Source organism: Miscanthus floridulus, chromosome 9 (genome assembly GCF_019320115.1).
Source record: "Miscanthus floridulus cultivar M001 chromosome 9, ASM1932011v1, whole genome shotgun sequence".
Taxonomy (NCBI): domain Eukaryota; kingdom Viridiplantae; phylum Streptophyta; class Magnoliopsida; order Poales; family Poaceae; genus Miscanthus; species Miscanthus floridulus.
This window is the reverse complement of record NC_089588.1, coordinates 16332-37018: the sequence shown is the minus strand read 5'-3', so window position 1 is coordinate 37018 and position 20687 is coordinate 16332. Positions and strand designations below refer to the sequence as shown.

Here is a 20687-nt window from a genome sequence, read left to right as displayed (position 1 = left end):
CGCCATGCATATACCGCTTGTCCGTTCGGGACAGATGCATCCACTCTCGATCCATCTCTACACAAAAAAAATACTGAGACAGTAATTACAAAGAATTAATAAGAAATCGAGCTTCATGAACAACAATTGTAGCTCAAAAGTACCATTTTTGGAAAGCATTATTGTACACTGATTATTAGAAAATTGAAATTGGTAGCCCCGGCCCCGTAAATTGAAAATCATAGTAAAAAACAATTATTGCACAATAATGAAGAACAACTATTCTACTCTACTTCTAAGAACTAATTATAGCATCACATACTAACAATGATGATCTTGACCACCATGGAATAATTAGCTAGAAATTTAAATGTGTTCATAGACACCAACCTTTTGGATGATGGATTCACCACAATTTGAGCCTTGCACAAATGTCCAATTGGAAAAGTGCCCTCTAGAATAGAGAAAGAACTAGAATGAGAATCAAGCAATGTAGCCATCAAAACGAAGTTAATTAAGCAACAAAATCAAAGGAGTGGATGTTCTTTACTAACCTTAAAGCAAAAAGATCAAGCCATTCTTCCAAATCCAAGCGCTAGCTTCATGGTGAAGATTAGCCGCAACAATGGAGGGAAGGGCACAAACGCGCGCCTCTGTTATCGGGATGGAAGAGAGGAGGAAGAAGAGGACGGCTCCAGCCTTTTTATGCTGTAGGCTTATCACCGTCGGTTCTTAGCTAGAACCGATAGTGATAGATCACAATCACTGTTGGCTATTGGCTTGAACCGGCAGTGATAAGTGGCCGCCAAAACACTGCTGGTTAAAGCCACAAACCGGCAGTGATGTGGTCCTTCACTGCCGGAGCCCAGCCCCAATCATTTTCTCATTTTCAAGCTCATAACCGACAATGAAGGTACATCGCTGCTAGTTCTCACAAATCCAGCAGTGATGAGGCCGGTTGTGATGTCCAAATCTGTAGTAGTGTGAGTCAACAATGGGTGAGTACATACGTACTCAGCAAGCCCTAATCTTGGGACATGGTGGAGTGGATGGGGAGGCTATTTGTGGAGGCGGAGAGTGATGGTGGAGGTAGAAATAGTGAGGTGGTATTGAAGGAATGGAGCCAACAGATTGTTGTATTGCTCTCAATGAATGTCATATACAACATTACAAGACTTGTAGTTTGGCATACCACATAGGGCACCACAACTGCCTTGGCCGCACGACATGGCGTCGTGGGCGTGTTGACCACATGGTGACCGCGCTCAGCGGTGGCGTGCGGTTGCTAGTCAACATGTGTGCTGTACACCTATACTCAGCACCCCCCCCCCCGCAGTCTGATGTGTGATAGGAACTACACAAAGACTGGATCGAAAGAGCTCAAAAGTCATTGTGGGAAGGCCCTTTGTCATCACATCGGCATATTGCTGCCCAGTCGGAATGTGGAGAACGCGGACGTCGCCGACTTGGACACGTTCATGGACGAACTGTATGTCAAGCTCGATATGCTTCGACCGCTTGGGATGCACCAGGTTGGAGGACATGTATACAGCAGCGATGTTGTCACAGAAGACTACCGTGGCCTTGTTGGCGGTGCAATGAAGCTTGTCGAGAAGCTGCCGAATCCAGATGCACTCTGCTTCCGCATTGGCCACCACCCGGTACTCCACCTTGGCGCTCGACCGAGACACAGTCGGTTGGCGCTTGGAGGACCAGGAGGTGAGCGAGTCCCCAAGGAAAACACAGAAGCCGGACGTCGAACGTTGAGTGTCCGGGCAGCCCGCCCAGTCGGCATCGGATTATGCTGTGATGGTGAGCTCAGAGGACGCGCAGAGGTGTAGACTGAGCGACATCATGCCACGGACGTAGTGCAGTATCCGCTTCAGCATCATCATGTGCGCCGCACGGGGATGGTGCATGTGGAGATAGGCTTGCTGCACAGCGAAAGCAAGATCAGGCCGCGTGATCGTCAAGTATTGGAGTGCACCGGCCAGGCTGCGGTAGGCTTTGGCATTGTCGATCTCGGCACCGTCGGAGGAGAGCTTGCCCTTCAAGTCAACAGGGGTGGGAACAGGCCAGCAATTGGTCATGCCAGCGTGCTCGAGGATGTCCGCCGCATACCGCTCCTGGGACAGATAGAAGCCGTCCGAGGTGCGCTTGACGTCTATGCCGAGGAAGAAGCGCAGCTCGCCCATGTCCATGATGGTGAACTCGTCACGGAGGCGATCGACGATGTATTGGAGCAGACGCGTGCTGCAACTGGTGATGACGATGTCATCAACGTAGAGCAGTAGATACCCAATGTCTTACCCATGGCACAGAACAAACAGCGAAGAGTCAGAGCGTGTGGCAGTGAAGCCGAGCTTGAGGACGAATGTGGCGAAGCATTCGAACCAGGCCCGCGGCATCTGGCGTAGACCGTACAGTGATTTGTCGAGCAGGCAAATGGCGTTGGGTTGTTTGGCATCGATGAAGCCGGTTGGCTGCTGGCACAGAACATGCTCCTTGAGATGGCCGTGCAGGAATGCATTGGAAACATCGAGCTGCTTGGTGCTCCAGCGGCGCAACGCGGCGATGGTGAGCACCGTCTAGATCGTGGCCGGCTTGACAATGGGCGTGAACGTCTCGTCAAAATCCATGCCAGCCCTCTGTGTGAAGCCACGAACGACCCATCGTGCCTTGTATCGCTCAAGGGATCCATCGGGGTTCAGTTTATGCTTGAAAACCCATTTGCCGGTGACGACATGAGCTCCAGGTGGACGGTCGACGAGACACCATGTCCGATTCTTTTGTAGAGCCTCAAACTCGAGGGCCATGGCAGCCTTCCAGTTGGGATCCTTCAGGGCGGCCTGAGCCGAGGTAGGAACTGGAGAGATAGGAGAGGTGGCAGGAGCCTCAGTAGCCAGAGCATATCTGGGATTGGGCTTGAACATCCCAGCTCTGGAGCGAGTGAGCATTGGGTGATAGGCAGGCGGCAATGGGTCAATCGGCGACTGCTGCACCAGCAACTCCTGAACAGGAGCTTGAACCGGAGGGTAGGTGAAGGAGGAAGGAGGCGAAGCAGCACTGGAGGCTTGCTCGACAGCAGGTGAAGGTTGTTGCTGTGGGGGAATTGGTGCTGACTGAAGACTGACAATGGGATCAGGTATTGTAGCCAGTCTCGCTGTTGTCAGTTCAGACAATGTACAATCAGAGGCAAAAGGGAACTGGGTTTCATCAAAGACAACGTGTCTTGAGGTAATGACGCGTCGAGATTGAAGATCAAAACATCTGTAGCCTCGATGATTAGGCGGATAGCCGAGGAACGCGCATGGCGTGGATCGGGCGCTGAGCTTGTTTGGTGCTGTAGCGGACTGATTGGGTAAACAAAGGCACCCGAAAACTCTCAAGTGGGAGTATGAAGGTGGGGCGCCCAGAAGCAATTGAAACGGAGTGATAGTGCCGCTGGTTTTACATGGGCACCGATTGAGAAGATGGGTTGCCGTGGAAAGAGCTTCAACCCAATAGGTGTCAGGCATGGAGGCATGTAGAAGGAGGCTGCGAATGCAGTCGTTCATGGTGCGGATGATGTGCTCGGACTTGCCATTTTGTGATGAAGTATATGGGCAGGACAAGCGCAAGGAGACGCCATGGCGAGATAGATGGTGACGGAACGCGTGATTGTCAAATTCACGGCCATTGTCAGTTTGAAAGGCAATAAGAGGAAGCTGAAACTGAGTTTGTACATAAGCATGAAAATCAGGAAGACACTGTAATACTTCAGACTGCACGCAGTGGAAAGGTCCATACATAATGATTAAGATCATCGATAAGTACAAGGTAATACTTGAAACCAGAACAGCTAAGAGTAGGGGAAGTCTAAACATCAGCATGAACTATTTGAAAAGGAACATAGCTAACTGAAACTGAAGATGAAAATGGCAGACTGACATGCTTGCCATGCTGACAGGCTTCATAGGTTGAAGACGACAAACGAGTAGGGGTGAAGTCAATGTTGGACAGTGTCTGGTGGACCTGACGTCGGCCCGGCTGTCCCAGTTGCTGATGCCAGACATCGACAGTTGAGGTAGCAGCGACAAAAGCTTCTGGTGAGGAAGGGCCCAGGGGATACAGCGTGCCGGAGCTTTTACATCGGAGGATCTCCGTGTGAGTTGGAAGGTCCTTGATAGAAAAACCAAACGGATCAAACTCGACAGAGACATTATTTTCACGGGTAAGAGAGCGAATGGAGATGAGGTTCTTGACTAGTGAAGGAGAAACAAGGATGTTGTTCAGAAGAAGTGGCGAGCGGGTAGTGTCAATGGCGGAGGACGCGCGGTGAGTGGCGGGCAGTGTGGCGCCATTGCCAACATTGATCGATGGAGAAGAAGGAAGGGGCTGATGAGAGGAGAGATTACCGGCATTGGAAGACATGTGAGAAGATGTGCCAGTATAGAGGTACCACTCGCTGGCCTGCGGTCCAGCCGGTGGAATGCCCGTGGTCGTCAGAGCGGCGAGCAGTGCCTGCTGATTCCAGACGTCGGGCGCAGTTGGCGGTGGCGGAGGACCGGCCATGTGTGGTGTTGCCGGAGGCATGCCAGCTGGTGGTCCGGCAAAGTACCCCTGGTTGGTTGCAGCGCCGGGGCGTGGACCGAGCACGCCGGCACCCGGAACGCAGAAGGGCATGGACCAAGCCTAGACCATGCCGCTCCACGGGTTCTGGCAAGGTGCCCACCCTGGCGCTGGAGGCCGAGATGCAGAGCCAGAGGAGAAACCACCGTGACTGTGGCCGCGCTTCTTAGATCTGCGATAGTTATCGCACTGCGGTGGTGCACCAGAGACCTGAGCTGAGGAGGGGGCTTGGGGGCGGTATTGGTGGACCTAGAACCGCCTTCGCCGTGAGCTGGAGCAGGAGGCCGGGAACCGCCGGTGGCCACCAGTGCATGATGAGAGGTGGCCTTGGCTTGCTCCCGATCGTAGTGCTCCTCCGGGAGCAAGTACAAGCGAGCGGAGAGGAAGGTGTGCGGCAGTTGCTTCGCCTTGATCACCGGAACTACGTTCCGGTACTTGGAGTTCAGGCCGGGAAGAAGATTGAGCACTTGGCTCGTCGCACCATCTGGCTGCCCAACGTCACAAAGAGTCGAAGAGCTGCTTGAGGTGGCCGGTGTACTAGGCGATGTCCATGTCACCCTGGACAAGATTGTGGTACTCAGCCTCCAAGTACACAGCGCGGTGAAGCTCGTTGTTGCGGAATTGATCCTCGATGGCGGTCGAGAAGAGGTAGGCGGTGGGCTTGGGCACACGGACGATGGCGAGGACCTCTTTGGCGACGGAGTTGTAGAGCCAGCTGAGGATGCATTGATCGAGGACGCGCCAGTCAGGATCACGGCCCTGGATCGCGGTCGGCGGTGAGGAAAGATGATCACCGAGATTGAACTTCCCGATGAAAGCATCAAAAGGTGCGCTTGGCGTAGTTGGGTTCGGTGAGTTGAAGGACGACGGGAACATGGGATTTGATGTTCACCGTCTGAAGGACAGCGGTGGGGGGAGGGAAGTCGTGGGGCGCTGCCGGCATCGGTGTCACTGTCGACAGAGGACTGGGTGGAACTATCGGACAGATCGGCCCCGAAAAGCGGGTTGACATCCATGGTTGCGGAGATCGCAGCGAGCGCGTGGAGGAAGATAGCAGAAGGAGAGCAGAGGAGGATAGCAGCGGTCGTGCTGGAGTCGGCGGCGTGCGCGCCGAGCGCAAGACAGCAACAGGAGGAAGAGACCCGCGCAGCTGATACTATGAAGGAATGGAGCCAACAGATTGTTGTATTGCTCTCAATGAATGTCATATACAAGACTTGCAGATTGGCTTACCACACAGGGCGCCACAACTGCCTCGGCCGCACGACATGGCGTCGTGGGAGTGGTGACTGCGTGGTGACCACGCTTAGCGGTGGCGTGCGGTTGCTAGTCAACGTGTGTGCTGTACACCTATATACTCAACAGGTATAGTTATATTAATGGAAGTTTGGGCCCGGGAGAGCATTACCCTTCTCGCCAGTTCTCGGGTTTATAGTAAAGGTTCATTAGTCACATTATCTAATTATCTAACAGTACATATATAGATTATTAGGCCGTATTGACATGCACATATGGAGATCTGGGTAACAGAAGTTGCAGGGTACAACGTACCCCAGAGGCTAACGCGTAGCTGGTCTTTGCTAGAGCGGCCAAGGCATCAATATAATGCAGCTAGCCCACAACAGGGAACATGCAGACCATGCACCAAGGTCAAGAGGTTGCTGATACAACCAACCACGATAGGCATTGGCGGGGCAAGATCTGCATGGCATGATGTTTGACTTGATATAGTTAACTTCTTCACTCCTGCCTCCCATTCCTGACAAACCAAAGGAAGCCCTTTCCAGCATCTACAAGGATATAGTTGCTATCTTTCTCCTCATGCTAAGCTGTTGTACCTGAGTACCTATGCCTTGCACATCAAAATCGATGTGCGCAGCCTCTTATATATATCTTTGTCATGGGACAATATAGAATATATAGTATTCCCTCCGTTCCAAATTATAATTTGTTTGACTTTTTTAACCCCAAGTTTGACCGCTCGTCTTATTCAAAAAATTTATGCAAACATAGTCAAATTTAAGTCATTCTTGAAGAACTTTTGTTAATAAAGCAAGCCACAACAAAAGAAGTGATATTTAGCACTAATTTGAATATGACGAGTGATCAAACTTGGGGTAAAAAAAAAGTCAAACGAACTATAATTTGGAACGGATTTAGTACTACGCTATGATGGAAAGTAGTACATAAAGCAAGGTGACACGAATTTAATATATCATACAAATACTAGGTGTGTGACTATATATAAATCAGGAGGTATGCCCAAGAAAATAGAAATCATGGATTTTCTCAATGAAAATTACTGACTAGTTGTTAAAAACTTTGAAATTTGGCCCACCAACTGAGAGGTAGCCCGATCGCTTCTGGGTTGGGATCATCGAGGAGGGCAACGACAAGGTGAGGACGATTGGATCCGACGGGCGAGTCCGAGTGCACCGCTGCACCATCATCGAGGAGGGCAACGAGATGCAGTTTCTCACATTGAATACAACGAGGTGGCGGAGCTCGACATCACTACAGGAGAGCTAGTGCTGCACCTGCACGGCGGCAGGAGCCCCCTGCTGGACGCACACAACTGCACGTGGATCCGCACGACAGGAGGACCGCGGAGTTTTCTGCTTCAGAAGAAGAAAGGAACGACGTATTGTCAGAATCGATACTTAGGACAGTCCCAATGCTGCATTGATGATGGTTTCTATCCTCATTAAATGACTTGCCACGTAGGCAAAATGCTGATATGGCAACGTAATTAATGAAGAAAGAGAGCAAAAATCATAGAAATGGTTTCTTCATGAAGAAATCAGGTCTACTCTTGACCCAATGCACCAAGAAACCATGAAATCGCCATTGGGGAGAAACCACCAGTTTCTAGGGAGTTCGTGTCGCACTCCCATTGGAAGAAGAAGATAGAGTTGGGAGAGAGAAAGAGAAAATAATTATTACTCATAGAAACCATGGGTTGGAAAGCAGTACTTTTTTGGTGCGGTATCCTATGTTATAGAAACTACTAGTTTTTTTCATTGGGACTGCCCTTAGGTCCTGTTTGATCCATATAGATAGTAGTTATCTGCTAATAATTAATTTTTTAGATCAAATAGGTATAGAAAATATACTTGCTAATTGTTAGCTGGATCTTTAGATATCAACAATCCCACTATCTAGACCAAATCAAATAATGAAGTATTAGCCAGCTAACTAGTACTCCGTATCAGATAGTGAATCAAACAAGGCTTTAGTAGCAGTCCGTCGAGGCTTTATGTTGTGTAATATAAAAAATAAAGTTTAGTTTTTTATATAGAACTGTGTGAACCGTCGATCTTGAGGGGTTTTAGCATATATACTCTCCTACTACTATATTTAGGAGCTAATAGGGAAAAAATATAATTATTTTTTTAATTTTTGGAAAGCAGATAAATATGGAACTTGAGATATGATTATTGTGCATGTATTTATGTATCTAGAAAATGAGATTTGTTTGTTGCCTGACATATTTAATTAATTTCCGTATACGTGCATTATGGGACTTGATGTGCATCTCGTTCACTTCTTCATTTAACGTGACGTGAATCGTGGTTGTGTGGATCTCTAGTTGATGCTGTTGGCCACTTGGCCACGGTTACTTCTTTTTTATTTAGAGAACGTGACTAGAGGTGCATATATATGGATGTGCATCTCGTAGATACTGTCGTTGGCCATGAATCTCTTCGTTTTCTTTTTCTATTACTAGTTAAATGCCCGTGTGTTGCAATAGGTACACATAATATCATGATAACATATGTATGAGCGCGTGTTATACTGTATCTAAAATAGATACTGCAATCGCGATGTTTTACAAGTTGCAATACACGAGCATTCGCCTTAATCCTAACAAGTTTGTGTTTTACAATACATGTTTTACAATATATTGTATAATTAAGAATCTAATCTCTCAATGTTTCGACCAAGAGAACGTGCTTTGCACGAACACCAAGCTGCAGCTGGTCACCAATCAAAGATAATCCAGAAGATTTTCAAGTCCCAGATGCGCACTACAGGAAACCAGGACTTTGCCCAGTGCTCAAATCTTTGCCGAGTGTCAAATATCGGGCACTCGGCAAAGGCCACCTTTGCCGAGTGCCGCACTCGGCGAAACTTGGCACTCGGCAAATTGGGTTTTGCCGAGTGTCTGGCACTCGGCAAAATAAGGCACTCGGCAAAGTTGGGCACTCGGCAAAGAGGCGCCCGGGGATAACGGTACCCAACGCCGGCCTCTTTGCCGAGTGCCTTCTGTTTGGCACTCGGCAAAATATTGGCTTTGCCGAGTGCCTAGGGCTAGCACTCGGCAAAATATTCACTTTGCCAAGTGCCAAACCTTGGCACTCGGCAAAATAATTTTTTTTTTGTTTTTTGCCACCAACTTTTTTTCTTAGATTTGTATTTGAACCATGAACAACATGTTCAAATTTGGCACAATTTCATTGCTGTTTGCTATATTTCTTCACTTTATTTCGTTTTCTTGCAATTTTACGGAAAATGTAGGTTTGAACTGCAGGTGCATCGAATAATAGTTTTGATCCATTCCAAAAATGTTATTCTTGTTTGTTAGTGTCACTTTATGCTAAATCTAGGAACTGTCTCCAAATTTCGATCAACGTACTCACGTGGCAACGTCGCGAACTTGCGTGCGAGTGGTTATTTAATTCTATAAAATTCAAACGAATCCCGAAAATCATGACACTTGGCGAGATGTCGTGATATCACATGCATATGCGGTGGTAAAAATTTGAAAACGTTTGAAGGACGTCATCACGTATGGTGTTCACAAACCAGGACATCCCATCAGATGGCGACGCCTGGACCCATTTCGATGGCATACATTGTGTTAAAGCTGAGGAGGCTCGCAATGTACGTGTAGCGTTGGCAACAGATGGGTTCAACCCGTATGGATTGTCCGCAGCCCCATACACTTGTTGGCCCGTGTTCGTGATACCCCTGAATATCCTCCCCCCCGGTGTCATCTTTCAACCCAAGAACGTATTTTTGTCGCTGATAATTCCTGGACATCCGGGGAACAATATGGGTGTGTTCATGGAGCCTGTGTTCGATGATTTGATCGATGCTTGGGAAAAGGGGGTACTGACATACGACCGAGCTACAAAGAGAAACTTCACAATGCATGTGTGGTACCACTACTCCCTGCATGACTTCCTGGCGTATGGCCTATTCTGCGGGTGGTGTGTTCACAGGAAGTTCCCATGCCCAATATGCAAGGCAGGTGTGAGGTTCACTTGGCTGAAGAGTGGTGGCAAGTTTTCTTCGTTCGACCAACATCGTCAGTTCCTCCCCCTTGACCATCCATTCAGACGAGACATCAAGAACTTCACGAAAGGTGTTGAAGTCACCGATCCTGCACCTCAGATGATGACCGCTGCCGAGATCCGCGCTGAGATAGAGGCTCTCAAAGTTGATAAAGAGAAAGATCGTTTTGATGGATATGGTCAGTACCACATGTGGACTCATAAATCGGGCTTGACTAGGCTTCCCTATTTTAGTCCCAGTTGGTTGCTCAACCTGGGACTAAAGCCAAATTTTGGCGCACGGCGAAACTGCTGCCTACCCCGCAATTTTGTTTCCGGCCCATGCAACAGTTCTTAACATTTCCTTTAACATAAATAGGGTGAGTATAAATTGCGTAGTAAAAAAAATCTAGCTCAAAAAACTGCAATACAAAATTGCTTCCATATATAATTTATAATGCTTTTGTTTCATTAGATGTTTAATAACATATGCTATAAATTATAATTACATTTTAAAATTTAAATTTCAAATTCGAGAAATTCAAAAATACTTTTCCTTGACAAGATGATTTCAAATGAAAAATTATCAACTACAAAGTTGCATAACTTTTCAAGATCTACAACTTTCATATTAGTTATTTCTCCATTTGAGGTTATTTTAAAAATTCAAATTTCAAATTTGAGAAATTCAAACATATTTTTCCTTAACAAGATGACTTCAGCTACATAGGTTTCCTACATAATGCCTTGTGTTTTTATTTCTCTGATTTTTTTTAATTTACATATGCATTTCATTCCTACACGAGTTAAATTTCAATCCATACAAACATAATTATAATATCCATACAAATGAACCTAATGAAACATAATTAACTTGCACACAAACATAATTAAAATATCCATACAAATAAACCAAATTAAACATAACCGTTCGAATATAGCTAATTAAACATAATAGTATGAATAAACCTAACTAACATATGGATCCTACAAACCGGCTGCAACCCTAGCCTGTCTCCACTGCCAGTAGTGTATGTCTCGGATTGTGTAACCATGGTCATTGTCTATATAATGCAAGGCCCACACTAAAACACTCTCCATTGCCTCACAACACTGAGGACATGGCACCCAAACATGTAGCCTACCGACAGACTATCGATGGTCTGGTTCTGCCTAAATCTCACGCAATACTGGATAACAGCTGTCGTCCTCTGGCCCATCGCTTCCACGAAGTCCCAATTGTAGCCCAGTCGCTTAATAGCTTGCGTGAGAATGGGCTGCAAGCCACATGTAGCATAGGTGAAATCATAGAGCAAAATCTGCAAGCGGACAAACAAAAAATATTAGGAAGCGCTCATATAATAATAAGAATAATAAACATTACTCTCATATCATACACGACGTACCACATCCATATGGTTGAATGTCACATGTCTCTCGCTTACTTGCGGCACATCCAGACTATGCTGATGTAAAGCTTCTATCTTCAAGGACGAGAAATCAGGCATACGGTAGTCAATTCGCTCAATTGCCTACAATGAAAGCAGCACGGCATCGATCTGGGCGCCTATGTTGGTCGGCGACTGTCATCCAGTCTGCACGATATCCTGGCGCACCTCATTATTGTACCTAATGGGGATGTCAAAGGTGAGACTACACACCCATAACTCGCCATCTTCATCATTCACGACCACACTTGTCATCGTCTCGAAGATGTCCCACACCCCGAGCAGCCATAGTGCTGCTTCCAGCAACTTGACTAGTTTTATAGACCATAACATATGCAACAATCATGTTATGAATGAATGTATATAAGCAAAAATGATATTAGCATGCAAAACATAAAAATTTTCATACTATTGTTGGGTCTAGGTGACGCGGAATGGCCCTATTTGGCGATGGCGCGAATGGAAGATCGCCAGGGTGGAAACCTGGTTCTTGTGGCTAGGGAAGTCCACCGCCATTCATCGTAACTAAAAAAACTGAAAAAAACACCCCAATAAATATAGAACCCCCACATAAATATACCATGCAACAATATATATTAGAAAAACATATAAAAAATAAATCATCAAGATATATATATATATATATATATATATATATATATATATATATATATATATATATATATATATATATATATGCATGCCAAGTAAACTTAAACATTTTGCACATAACTTTTTTAACGATTATTAACTCTCATCAAGAAATAATGTTGCAAACAAAGATCTAGAAAACTATAAATGTTTAAGGTTATGTAGAAATGATGTATAAATAAAAATAAAATCCACCATTATTATCCCTAATCTAAAAAACCACATATTTCTATGCTTATTACTAAACCATTAAATGATCTACATTATTAGCAATGAAAGAGTAGAAAATGAAGTTGCTAACCTTTAGAATATTGAAGATGAAGCCGGTGGACGAGAGCAAGAACTTGCTCCCACAAGCAAGAACACCGATGAACACAAGCGCACAAGCAAAGATCAAAGATTTGACCTTCTCGGGCTCTGGGGGGACAGTGTGGAACCGGGTATATATAGGTGGGGACCTTTAGTCCCGTTTGGTGGAGCCTACCGAGACTAAAGGATCAACCTCTAGTCCCGGTTCGAGCGTAAACCCGGGATAAAATGCCAATGGGACCTTTGGTCCCGGTTGCTGGTTCTAACCGGGATTGAAAGGCAACCTTTAGTCCCGGTTCCGCTTCCGGGGGTGGTGCCGCGCCCGCGTGCCGCTTCCTGGGCTGGTGCCGCGTCTGCCACTGGTTCCGTTGCCGGTATCTACATAGCCAGTGGCAGGTGGTAATTTTTTGGCCCAAAAGCAGCTGAAAGCAGGAGAAGATGTGATTTCAATTTTGTACTAGAGCAAAGCAGCTTTTGGCCTAAACCAGCTGTGGTTTTTCAGCCCTTTGGTTGGCTTTTGGCGGTTCAATAGCCCAAGAAAAGGGGGCCGAAGACAGGCTATACCGGGCTAAGGCATTTAGCGGCTTAGAAAAAAATATGTCAATCATTAGGTAATTTTACACATAATAAACATAGAAGGTAAAGACATTACAAATACCAATTACCAACTAACTAGTGACACATACTTCAAAGTCTTACTAACACATCAGCAGGGAGTACATTGGAGAACTGTTTCATATATAATGTTTGTACTTCCATCAGCAGTAGTGCGGTCATGTAAAGATAAGGTAGTATCACCCAAAGCGTTCAATACATTCAGAATAAAAGGCTCCTCCATCAGTTCTAGCTAATACAGAGCGAAGCCTTTTGGTATATATGAATTACTTCATAGTTCATATCTAGCTTATAAATTCATCAATTCAGCAGCCAAAAGGTGAAGAACATACGAGATGCAGACATCGAACACCACCAGTACCAAATCTGAGCCGGTCGAAGAAGTAAAGATTGGTCGCTAGCTCACCGCACGCCAATCGAAGCCGGTCGTCGCCCGCAGCCGAGATCGAAGACGATCATCACTTGCAAGTCACAGTTGCATGCTTGCCACCGCCGGTCATCAACAGAACCAAGCAGCTACCGCCGCCGCCGCAAGAGCTCCTTGCGTCGAGACCGCCGCTGCCGGTCGAAGCAGCAACAGCAGCTGCCGCCGCTGTCGCCATCGCCGCAAGTTCTCTCCGCGCCAAGACCACCGCCGCAGGTCGAAGTTAGCAGCTGCTGCCGCCCGTCGTGTCCAGAAGTCAAGAGACTCAGAATGGACAAATAGCTAGGGTTACGCTCTCCAATTGCCAATGTATGGACTCAATTTGGGCTGGCGCGCGATTTGGGCCAAAGAGTGTTGAAAGCCCACGCTGAGTTTGGCCTGATAGCGGCGCTAAGAGGACGGGAATCTAGCGGCGTTAGCGCGCTTTTAGTCGCTAATTAGCGGCAAACTTCATTTAGCGCGAAACCTGTCGAAGCGTAGCAGGAGCGGCAGACCTCCCCAAACGCTATAGCCCGCTAAATCTGCCGCTAAATCCCGCTATTTAGATCATTGGCCAATATATAGTGTCGGTCTCCTGAGCAGTTCAACAAAACCTAAATGGAAGGATGTGGCGAAACAATATGAACAGGAGGCAAAAAGGCATTATGAAACTGATGTTCCTAAACTAAAAGGAACTGTATAAGCCTTGATACTACGTAGAGATCAGCCAACTTAGACAAAGGTGCTCGTTGTCAGAACATTTTATTATTTGCCACATGGCGGTCATTGACACATAACACCCATGTAAATGTCGTTAAGAAAGGGTATGAAATTCTCACATTATAGTTGTTGCATTTATTTATGGTGCTCTTATTTTGGGATCTGCTAGCTTAACTCCGCTGTAAAAAATATATTGATGATGGTGATCAGGGATCCTTTCATAAAATATAGGCCATTTTGACAAGTGAGTTAATGCAAAACAATAAAAAATTCACTTCCCAGTAAAAAAAGCAGTTATAACATTCAAAAACGAGATTTCCACCGGCATTGGCAGAATATATATCTTCCTTGTTAAATAGATATAGGTGCTGCTTGGGCATGTAGGTGCTGTAATGTCATTATTTCTCATATATCTCTTCTCCGTTGGGGTGGAAGCCCCCGACACTAGTAAAAAAAGGGCTTCTATTCCCGGCTGCCAACCCCCTTTATTCCCGGTTAGGCAGCCGGGAATAGGAGTTCGGGAATAAAGGGTTAGTAGCCGGGAATAGAAGTGGACCTTTAGTCCCGGTTGGTGATACCAACCAAGAATAAAAAGGTAGCCACGCCAGTGCCTGGGCTAGCCCCTTTATTCCCGGTTGGTATTACCAACCGGGACTAAAGGGTCTTTTTTTTTCTTTTCCTGCTTATTTCAATTGATGATTCTTTTTTGTTTTAATTTGGTTTTCGAATACGTATTATTCGCTGCAAAGTAATATACGTATACACGCGCGTACTGTAAAGTTTTCGCTCGATCAATGCACACAAGCAACACAAGTAAAAGTAAACTAAAACATAATATTACATTTCATCGTCACATGTAAAGTTTGCATTAATTGTACATTTCATCATAACATGTTCTTTGGATCAATATGAAATTTGGCTTTCATCATTACATATTTGGGTCATAGTAAAACTCGCTGCCGGGAGTTAAGACCTGATCATTCAGAAATCCACCTATTGTCTCTTGGATTGCTTTGAGATAGTGTGTGTCCAGGGTTTTTTTCTTCAACCAACGAGTCTTCAATTTGAGATATGAGATAAAGAAAAAGTATATTAGTATATATATATATATGTATCAAGAATAATGATAAATAAATTGTATCTATCACGAATATATATATATATATAAATATATGTATGAAGAATATATATATATATGTGTACACTTACCCTTTTTTTCCTCTAGACTAGTTCTTTTTTAGCACACTCTCATGAACTCGCAAACATAGTATCCACAGAGATTGGTCCCCTGGGGCTGCCGCAGAACCCACTTTACGAGAAAAAGATTCGTCATCATCCGAGCATAGGGAAATTGAACTAAGGTAGGTATATAGTACTTACTTTGTATAGCACTACTTTCAGTGGCACTTTGCGTTTCATATGGTGTTCCTGACATACCTTTTCCCAACAACTACCAAATAACATAAAAAATATTTGGACCATTAATTTGCATGCAGAGAGACTGGAATAGTTTTGCTAGTGAGACTACAATTACCTCTGAATAATATCTATCATCTCTTGGAACTCTTTTTGCTCTTTTCTCATCGAGTCCCAGATGCCTAGATGACCTTTCTCCAGATCGAGTTCCATCAATATCCAGTGTTCACTGCCATGTCCATTAACACTCATTAATTAGCTAACAGGTACAGTGAACATATATATATGGATACACGATCGTCGACATTATGAACACTTACCTGAAGTTGTAGGGGAAGAGTACACATTTCTTGTCACGTTGCTTCTCTAAGAACATCTTGATATTGGCCTCCGTTTCTGCTTTGCATGTTGGTTGGGGTTTAGGGTTTTTGAATACGATATGTGGATCATTGAAACCAATATCAGTACACCCTCTCTTTTTGCACTCTCCCATCTCAAACCTGCATCATATATATAGAGTGAGGATAATAAACACAGACATGTACGTACGTAGCGACTTATTATTAATTAGTAGAAAGAATCACTTACAGATAATAGCAGCTGATGAGAGTCTTGTCAAGAGAGTTCCGGTGGACTAGTTGGTGTAATTCAGCTAACTCAATGGACATAACGTCATCGCCACGGAACCAATGGTCGTCTTTGATTCTGACAGAAATATAGAACTCTTTCCGGTGACACGCGTCGAGGTACAAGGTGTTTAGCTTGAACAATTGTGTACCCAGTTCATTGATGGTCTTAGGATTCCATAGACTCCTGCCATGCTCATATTTCTGCCATTCATCCGCTACCGGCGCACTTTTGAAGAGCAAATCGCCAAGGTCGATACCTCTCATAGCATAAAAGTTAGCAAGTTCCGCCATATCCACTTCTTTATCAGCAGGTATTTCCATCATATCCAGCATATCTATGTTTGAACCATATTCATTAGCAATAACTAGAGGAGGGACTGATTGCAATTCTTGTTCTCCGAGTTGTGCAACAGTTTTCCCTGCTTTAGCAGCTTTCTTGATTATCTTGCTAAGAGTGCGGTCAAAGTCTGATGGTGGCGAGGGCTTACGAGCTTGCCGCCTCTTTTTCTGCTCAGCTTCCACCATCCGCCTTAGTTTAGCTGGAGGTAGGTGGAAGTGCTTCTGCTCCTGCTGCTTCCTCTTCCCTGTGCCTGAGAAGAATGCTTCGACGGTTTTTTTAACCGCATCATCTAACTCCTCTTTACTCATTTCACTAGGCAATTTCTGTGGAATTGGCCTTGGTTTCACGAGGGCCTTCTTGGTCGTCTTTGTCGGTGGGGCAGATGGCTTATTTGTTTGCAGCCATCTTCCCTGGTTCATGGGAGGAGGTGGGGGAACAGGCGTTGGAGACCTTCGAGGCGGCGTTGGGGAACGCCTTGGAGGCGGTGGCGGCGGCGGTGGAGACCGTCTTAGAGATGGTGGGGATGCAGCCGTGTCTTCTACCCCATCGTAACTATCGCCCGGAGCACTATGCTGGTCTAGTGATTGTACTATTGGACTTAGGTTGGGGGAGGCCCTGTTGTGTGCATACAGAAGACAATGAGTCAATTATTATTTAAGAGGCAATATAAAATTAATAAAAAAATTGTTTCGTTCACTTTCATCCGTACCTATTGTGTGGCAACGGCTTCCCGGGAATATTGATGTAGCGCTTGCGCCATGCAATGAATGACTTCTCTGCTTCTCCCACGGTCTTCTCCCCATCACCTCCACGAATGTCAAGAGGCACATCGCTAAAACCTTCAATAGCTTTATCCACCGAGACGATAGCATATCCAGCTGGTACTACTGCCCCATGGATTCTTGGTGTCTTGGTACGGTCGATAGGGTTTACAACACCAATAGCCACCTTCACTGTGCCATTATCTTTTGGAATGTGTAGCTCACATGATGTAAAAGGTTCAGTGACGTCATCCACGGGGAAGCACAGCTCTGCATCTTTTATGGCATCAGGCAGCTCCGTAGAAGCACAGCTGCTTCTCAACTGATCAGAGCTAATGTTGATTCCTGGAGCTGTTGTAATCCCGTGGGCACTCAATTGTATTTGCACTTGCCTTGCGACTTCCTCTTGCATTTTCGCTTGCATTTCTTTTTCTCGCCTTTGTGATTCAAGCACCGCTTCCCGTGACTCAATAACATACTGCTGCAAGATGCAGATCCTCTCTGCCTCCTCATCCTTCCGTCTCTAGCGGCTTTTGTACGAATCGATCCATTTAGGGAAACCTTGCACCCACGGAACGGCCCCTTTGCCTCTAGTTCGTCCACAGTGCTCAGCAGTCCCGATGGAATATGTCAGTTCATCTTTCTCTCTGTTGGGCCGGAATAGTCCACTATCTCTATCTTTTAGAATTTGAATCAACCTTTCTGTTGCTCTTTCGAGTTTTGTGCCATGGACGAGCTTCCCGGTGACTGGGTCCAATCCTCCCCCATGACCTAAAAACCAACGCTTTGTGCGTTTAGGCCACGGTGCTGATTCAGGTACGACCCCCTTGGCAATAAGGTCTGCTTCCATTTTTTGCCACTTGGGAACGGAAGTCGCGTAGCCACCTGATCCCATGTTATGGTGGTATTGCTTTTGTCTGTAATTCTCTTGGTTTCTTCTCGCCCGTTCCGCACCCTCTTCTGATGTCTTGTACTGTACAAATTCCTCCCAGTAGGGCCTTGCCTTCGCGATTGGGCCCTTATCGTTCCAATTTGGAGTCTTGTTCTTCTTGACGTATGATTTGTACAGCTGCTTCTTCCAAGATTGGAATTGGCATCTTCTTCATTGTCCAGTGCCTAACTCGCTCCGTCAACCTTTCGTGGGTGATGTCTTCATGATAATCATCTGTTTGGAGCGTGAAATGTGCAAGAACATCTTGCCAAATCAGCTCCTTGTCCTTATCAGAGACATAACTAATATGAGGAGCATTGTTATTTTTTTCCATTCACGGGCATTGATCGGGAGCTTATCCCTTACAAGGTACCCACAGTGGTACACGAATTTCTGTGCATATTGTCCTAGTGGTTCGCCTGTAGCCATGTTGAATTCTGAGATGATGTAGCGGCCTTCCAACGGCTTTTTGGCCCCTCGAACATTTTTTGTGTTCCCCGTCGTCGTCGTCGATCCAGACGGCTATGTACACATAGAAACACAAAAAGTATTATAAAACGAAGGTCAATCTAGTGGGCTACATGTATGCATAATAAATAAATGAGAGCTAGATATTGAGAAATATATACCTCGCCGGAATTATCTTCATGAACAACTTCCTCAACAATATTATCGAGATTCAAGTATTGACTCCCGTCGTCTTCCTGCTGGTCATTATCAACATCGGCGCAATGTTCAGTGCCGGCGTTGATAATATCCATCATTTCCGCCTCCAGGTCATCGTCTCTCGGGTCGGCCATAGAGAGCCTAAACAATTATAAAACAATAATTATGCAATTAGGGTTTCATAGACATTTCATACACATTTCGGGGCGGTGGTGCCTGCGCGGGGCGGCCGGCCAGCGTCGGTGGCCGGGGAGGGTTTAGGGTGGTTTAGGGTTTAGGGTGTAGGCCACATGGTATCAGAATATAACACAATTGATTTTTTCCCTAAGGAAAAATTATACATGTATACATTAATTGATATATATACACATTAATTTCATACATATATACATTAATACACATTTCGTCAATATAATTCATAAATATAATATATATATATATACCGGCGGTTTAGAATTAATGGAGTGTTGGCGACGGGCGGTGGTGGACAGCGGCGCTGGATCGAGGCACGGGGGCTCCTGGCCGGGCGTGGTGTCGTCGGGGCTACTCCGGCGAGGTGTGGCTGGGCATCGGGATGCCCTCCAGTGAGGAAGAAGGCGCGGTGGCGTGGCGGTGGCATGGCGTGGCGCGCGCGCGGTGTTGGGGCAGCCAGGGGCTCCTCCTTGAGGGGCGCGGCGTCGGGGCTACTCCAGCGAGGTGGGCGGGCGTCGGGGTGCCCTCCTGTGAGGAAGGCGGCGTCGGGGGTGGCCGGGAAGGCAAAATCGGCGGCGGTGTGGCGCGCGCGACGTTGGGGTGGCCGGGGGCTCCTTGGTGAGGGGCGCGGCGTCGGGGCTACTCCGACGAGGTGGGTGAGCCTCGGGGTGCCCTCCGGTGAGGAAGCAAGCGGCGTCGGGGGTGGCCGGGGAGGCGAATCGGCGGCGGCAGAGCTCTGGGGACGCTCTGAAGACGAAGACGATCGATGAGGAGGAAGAGAGAAGGGAGGTGGCGGTATATAGGAGAGGGACCTTTAGTCCCGGCTCCATGCACCTCCTGGGACTAAAGCACCTTTAGTCCCGGCTCCTGCCACCAGCCGGGACTAAAGGGGGGACCTTTAGTCTCGGCTGTTGGAAGGAGCCGGGACTAAAGGATTTATTGGTGGGCCTTCAAATGCAGCCCACCTTTAGTCCCAGCTGGTGGCAGGAGCCGGGACTAAAGGTGGGCTACATTTTCATTTCCCGCCAACTTTTAAGCAGATCAGTTTATTTTATATATGTTTTGTATTTAAATGTTTAAGTCTTATTATTTGCGCAGTAAATTCAATACTAGGCATAAATTTTTTTAGAAAAAGTAATAAACTTTATTTTCATTTACTGCACACAAAAAAAATATGTGACCTAAACTATTGTGTTTTTTATTATAAATGTTGAACATATTGCAACTAATACTCACTATTTTCGTTAATGCAAAAATGTAGACTTTAATTGAAATTATTAAATTTATTGGTTTTCGACAGGAAATTAGTTTTCACGTAATTGTAACGTAAATCTTTAGGGTCTTCATTAATCATTGTATAATTAATCGGTGAGTTCGGGCGGAAATTCAATTAAAGTTAAAAAAGTACCAAACCACCTCAGAAAAATCTCAAACTTGGTGGTGGCTACACACAGGGTATTTGTAGTCTTGAGAAAAAGTTTGAGATCAATCCGGCACTGGAAAGCAAATGTACTTCAGAGTCCCAGAAAACCTAGGTGTATAGATAGGGTTCGACAAAAGGTTCTATATACCTCTGTGAAGCACGTCGACTCCGCCTATGTCGAAATGGCTTGAAATTTTTTTGGCAGTCATTTACACCCAAAATATGACCCCACACAAGATCTTAGATTTTTCTGATAAATATTTTTATTATTACATTTTTCTTTGTGCCGCGTGAGACGAAATACGGTGAATTACATA

At 45.8% G+C, this 20687-nt stretch overlaps 1 protein-coding gene across 1 annotated transcript; it reads right to left on the bottom strand.

Moving 5' to 3' along the window:
* Positions 1–1778: 1778 nt before the first annotated feature.
* On the bottom strand, positions 1779–2387 carry LOC136483982 (uncharacterized mitochondrial protein AtMg00810-like). The gene is made up of 2 exons (XM_066481147.1): positions 2290–2387; positions 1779–2238 (listed from the first exon to the last, which is right to left on the bottom strand). The coding sequence occupies exons 1-2, from the start codon at positions 2385–2387 to the stop codon at positions 1779–1781; spliced, it is 558 nt and encodes a 185-aa protein (XP_066337244.1).
* Positions 2388–20687: the final 18300 nt, after the last annotated feature.